Here is a 5,597-nt window from a genome sequence, read left to right on the forward strand (position 1 = left end):
AGTGGGTTATGTTCTAATCCGCGAATTGGTATGAAATTGATTATGAGCATGTGTTAGAATCATCATCTAGAACATCGATTATGCATGGTTTGGGTGAATTTGTTGTTTATGTGGTGAAACCCACTTGTTCTAGTAGTATGTTGATGAATGATGGTCTTGAAATGGTGTAATTTTATTGAATGGAAGCATAATCACTAATGTAATGATAGCCAATTATGTTATAGGATGGATGAATCATGTGAAATTAGTTGAATGATTGAGTTTAGTGAAGTTTACTAGTAGGTTATGCATAAAACACATGTACATAGAGCTTAAAATGTTGTACGTGCACCAAGTGTTTGATGAAATGACTAGGTAAAGCTAGAAGGTGAAATTGTATGCAAGAATGTGGTGATTAAGTATAGAATGTGACGAGGTATGACCCGCATCGGCCAACCCGACCCGGTCATTACCTACTATTTTATTATAAACAAATAATTATAAACGGTTATTCTAGAATATTCCATCTTTGCATGGAAGGTTACACAACCAAATCTCCAACTTTTTGGGAAGATCATGCAAATCCCTAACCTATCGGAGCCCATAAGTTAAGGGAAACCCTAATAGTAAACTATAAATAGAGGTAAACATCTAAGGTATAGATCTATCTACTTTCATACTATTTCTCTCTCTATACACATTCTTTTACTCCCGAAACCGAGACTTATTCTCACGCCGGAGGGTGGTTACAGGAATAACCCCATTCCTGTAACGAGTCCTAACAGTGTTCTGTTTTGCAGTTAAGTTGTTCGATCGCCAGGTGTAGAAGTCCTTGTTGGATACTACCGTGAAGGTTAGTGTTTCTTCATTGGCGCCATCCGTGGGACCAGATCAGTAGCAACAACAAGACCGAACCCCAATGGCAAGCGATCAGAACATAGCAACAACACTGAGTCAGGCGATGTTAACTGGCAATCCGTTGGAATAAACAAACCCCGCTGTCTCCACGCCGGTCTCACCGATTGTAACCAGGTCACTCGACCTGGAGTTTGAGGCAGAGGGACCCCCACCAGGTTTTGCCGATACCGTCGCAGCTTCTTCTGGGACAAGAGCGACAAATTTATTTTCGTACACTCCTTTACAGCTCCAATCAGGTGGACCAATCACAATGAGCATACACGTCTTTTCCTCAACCGCAACCTCCAATGCACAGACCATACGTCACAGCACTGCGCCGGTTATCACATCGGCTAGCCCTAGCACCACTATATCGCAGGGAGGCACACCTTTCTATTATCAGCCTGCAGTTACTTACGCCATGCCGCCCCTGTATTCGGCGGCGCTTACAGCGGCGTTGTCCACGCCACCTCATCAGCTTGTGGTTATGCCTGCGGGAATCATGAATGCCCCTGTGACCCCGGGGAATCCGGCTTACTTTCCTGGATATTACTTTGCACCCCCATACGGGTACTTGCCTCCATATAACACGCCAATGTATGCTCCGCAGGGAGGACCACAAGGTTATTCTCAACAGCCGCCATATGCAGCGTCTATGCCGCCTTGGTGGGCTCTTCCAGCATCCCAACCGGTCTACAGTCAGACCCCTCCCTCGGCGGAACCTCTATATGATAGAGGAAATACATCTAGACCGCGTTTCTCCCCAGGAAGTGGCCCAAGCTCAACAATCAACGTTGCTCCAATCCCACTTACGGTAACCTAGGGTGTCAGCCAAGGCGGGATAACCCCTCCTGTGCAACCCATCAACGTGGAGGAAGACGAACTTACCAGGCCATATAAACCAGTAGATGCAACCTTCAAATCCAAATTCACTCGAAGGATAGCGGAAGCCCCTATCAAGGAAAAACCCAAGATGCCCCAGACGGTAGGCAAGTACGATGGGTTAGGTGATCCAGACGATCATCTCAACCTATTCAAAAGTGCAGGAGAAATAGCCTGTTGGCCCATGCCCCTTTGGTGCAAGATGTTCGTCTAAACACTAGTAGGCGCAACTCGTGTTTGGTGGGACAGCCTGCCTACGGGGGAAATTGACAGTTTCGAAGATCTAGAGGCAAAGTTCATCTTGCAATTTAGCCAGCAACACAGACACACAAAAGATCGGAACGAGCTTCTCCACATCCGGTGGCGAGACAACGAAACGATGGAGAATTTCATCGTTAGGTTCAATAAGGAAAGCCTGGCAATTCCAGGCATTACAAACGATCTAGCATGTGGAGCTTTCCTACAAGGAGTAAACGACGATGAGTTGTTAAGGACACTTCATGGAAGGGACGACGTACCTCCCACCATTGACGAAATACTAAGGATCGCTAAAGTATACGTTATACAAGAAAAGGCCATGGCCGCCAGTCATGCAGCCAACAGAAAGAAAGTGGCCATGAAAAACCAGGAAGAAAGAGAACAACGAGGGGCTAAAGCTAAGGGCAGAGGAGACAGATACCACAGGAATGATAGGACGGACTCGCGGTATGATAGACCCAGAAATACCTATTCAAGGAATGATTCCACTAAACCGCGATCCGAATATCCCAACTTGAGCAAAACGCCCGCAGAGATCTTGGCCTCGGAGAACCTCAAGTTTAATCCTCCAAAGCCGCTGAAAGATAATCCTAACAAAGACACAAGTAAATATTGTGAATACCATAAGGGAAGCGGCCATGATACGAATGATTGCTTTCAGTTAAAAAAGCAAATTGAATATTTCGTGAAAGCGGGCAAACTGGCACACTTAGTGAGAGACATCAAGCAGGGCCCGCCCGCCGTCAAGGAAGAGAATGATAAGGCGGCGGGAAAAAGACCGCGATAACTTAATATAGTACACGCCGACAAGGGAAAAGGGGCAAAGCGGAGTTTCTCCACGCTCGAACCTTGGATGTTAGCAACCATGACTATTGAACCTCGCGTGGAAGATTTACACCTCACTACGGATGCCCTGATCATATCCGCTGCAGTAGGGGATTACCGCATGAGAATAATCCTAGTAGATACTGGGAGTTCAGAAGACATTATCTATGAGCATTGTTTCAATAGAATGCAGTCGGAAGACAGGAAGCTGCTTGAGTCGGTGCACGCCCCCATCAAAGGTTTTACAGGAGAAAAGGTGGACCCAATTGGTCAGATTACCTTTCCAGTTACATTTGGACAAGAACCAAGAGAAAGAACCATACTCCTAACTTTCCTCGTGGTACGCGCTGAGTCATATCACAATGTGATCATTGGAAGGTTCACTCTGGGGAAATTGGACGCAATCGTTTCTACGGCGCGAGGTTTTATGAAGTTCCCTACCCCGCGGGGTGTTGCAACAATATTTCGTGACAAGATAGGAGAGGTATTAAACGCCAAAAGATGTCGCCAAGGCCCCACCGGAGCCGTTGGTCCAGAAAGGTGGGTATTAAGCACACGCCACCCGGATTAGACAGTTACAATCGGGGACAACCTCTCTCCCGAGATCAAAAACGATTTGAAACAACTGCTGAGAAGGAATGTCGATATCTTCGCCTTTGAACATTCTGACATGACAGGAATACCCCGCGATAAGGCAGGGCACAAGCTAGCAACGCTCCCAGGCATTAAGCCAGTCACACAGGGTAAACGCAGTATCGCTCCAGATCGAAAGGCAACGGTTATTAGAGAGGTACAAAAATTGGTGGAAGCTGGAATCCTTAGAGAAACACAATACCATACGTGGGTATCCAACCTTTGTTGGTAAAAAAGCCCGATGGAACTTGGCGAATGTGCATTGATTTCAAAGATTTAAATAAAGCATGCCCCAAAGACGCGTACCCACTGCCTGAAATTGACTTCAAGGTTGATTCCCTGGTCCCTTATAGGTACAAGTGCTTCTTAGAGGCTTATAAAGGGTATCACCAGATTAAGATGTCCAAAGAAGATGAAGAAAAAACGGCGTTTCATACTGATGTGGGCATCTTTTGTTACACAAAGATGCCTTTCGGCCTACGAAATGCCGGGGCCACTTATCAGCGACTCATGGACAAAGTTTTCAAAACACAAATTGGCAGAAATTTGGAAGTATACGTTGATGATCTTGTAATCAAAAGTAGGGAAGAGAAACAAATGCTAGAAGACATTGAGGAAACTTTCCAAAAGCTGAGAGAGTACAACATCAAACTCAATCCCAAGAAATGCTCTTTCGGGGTAGAGGAAGGAAAGTTCTTAGGAGTGATTGTCACCCGGGACGGTTTTAAAGCTAATCCGGAAAAGGTAGCCGCCATAACGCGGATGCCCTCTCCAAGAACTTTGAAAGAAGCGCAAGCATTAAATGGGCGTTTAGTGGCGATCAACAGGTTCTTAGCAAGGCATGCTGAAAAATCTTTGCCATTTATTAAAACGTTGAAAGATTGCCTCAACAAAAAGAATTTCAAATGGACCGGTGAAGCGGAAGAAGCCCTGCAAGACATGAAACATTTCATAGAAAGATTACCCATGCTGACAGCGCACGACCTAACGAAGTGCTTAAAATGTACTTGGCAGCAGCCCACAACTCGGTAAGCGTTGTAAGTCCCGTGAAACCGGATCTTTCAATGATATCAAACAATCACCAAGTTTGTGCGGAATCCAAACTTGGTGAGATTCAAGAAAAACACGAAAATATGAAATATCAAGAACACCAAAATCACCTTTAATACTTGCACACGTTCTATTACTATGAATTAGCAAAACGTCTGGTACAAGTATCTTTCACAACCAAATCGCCTCCCTCTCTCTCTGTAGAAATTTTGTAACTATGAAGTTCCAAGAAGTTCAAACCCTAAAACAAGTTGTAAACTTGTTTATATACTAACTCAAGCCCAAGTCCCTACATGGGCTCCCCTTGGGCCTGCTTGGCCCACATGGCCTAAAGCTTGGCCCAAGTGACCTATAAAGGTCCAAAACCTAATATAAACTAACCCGGTAAAGCCCAGTTTGTAACCATAGCCCGTTGGATTAATTTGATGCGTCAGTCTCACACTTCAGGGCCTAACAATCTCCCCCTAGACTGATGCCATCAAATTGTCTTCATACTTGAAATCAGCAACATCTTCAACGTAGTCTATGGTTATCGCTATGCTGCAGATATTGTGGAAGTTCTTGACTTCTGAACTCTCAGCACTGGGTCTCTTTCTTCAGCTCTTGTGGTTAGCTTCATATCAGGATCTCGATCAGCTTTGCTTGAAAATCTTTGTCAAAAAGAATGTGAGAGGAGGATTCTCAACAGCTCTTTTCTTCTTCAGTCTTTGTCTTTCAAGCAGGTTCACGGTACTTCTTCAAATGTACTTTCACTGTCAGACGGCGTCTCGTATCCGGTTCTTCTGACTCAGGTACATCTTGTTGTTGTGCTGCTTCAGACTTCTTCAGCAACTAACAGCATCTCCTTCTTCATCAACCCCTGTCCTTTATTGAAATCAAGTTCTGCACATGCTCACAAACCCATAAGCAAACATTTCTTATGCCACAGGGAGAGTACCATATAAACACTAGGTACATCCAAGTACTTGTACTTGGATTTCACAATTTAAATTCTTTCAACTTTTGATGATCAGTCAAATCTTCAAGAACGGTTATAATTTTTAATTTTTAAAAAACAAATAAGCACTCTATTT

The 5,597-nt window shown here is 44.5% G+C and overlaps 1 protein-coding gene across 1 annotated transcript; it reads left to right on the forward strand.

Moving 5' to 3' along the window:
- The first annotated feature begins 2,881 nt into the window (after positions 1–2,881).
- LOC110875265 lies at positions 2,882–3,412 on the forward strand. The gene has a single exon (XM_022123464.1). The coding sequence runs from the start codon at positions 2,882–2,884 to the stop codon at positions 3,410–3,412; it is 531 nt and encodes a 176-aa protein (XP_021979156.1).
- The last annotated feature ends 2,185 nt before the right edge of the window (positions 3,413–5,597 follow it).

The sequence above is a fragment of the Helianthus annuus genome, chromosome 9 (assembly GCF_002127325.2).
Source record: "Helianthus annuus cultivar XRQ/B chromosome 9, HanXRQr2.0-SUNRISE, whole genome shotgun sequence".
NCBI lineage: Eukaryota > Viridiplantae > Streptophyta > Magnoliopsida > Asterales > Asteraceae > Helianthus > Helianthus annuus.

Bases quoted from the DNA above. Each gene is read 5' to 3' on its own strand.
- LOC110875265 (XM_022123464.1), top strand. From the start codon at position 2,882: ATGACTATTGAACCTCGCGTGGAAGATTTACACCTCACTACGGATGCC.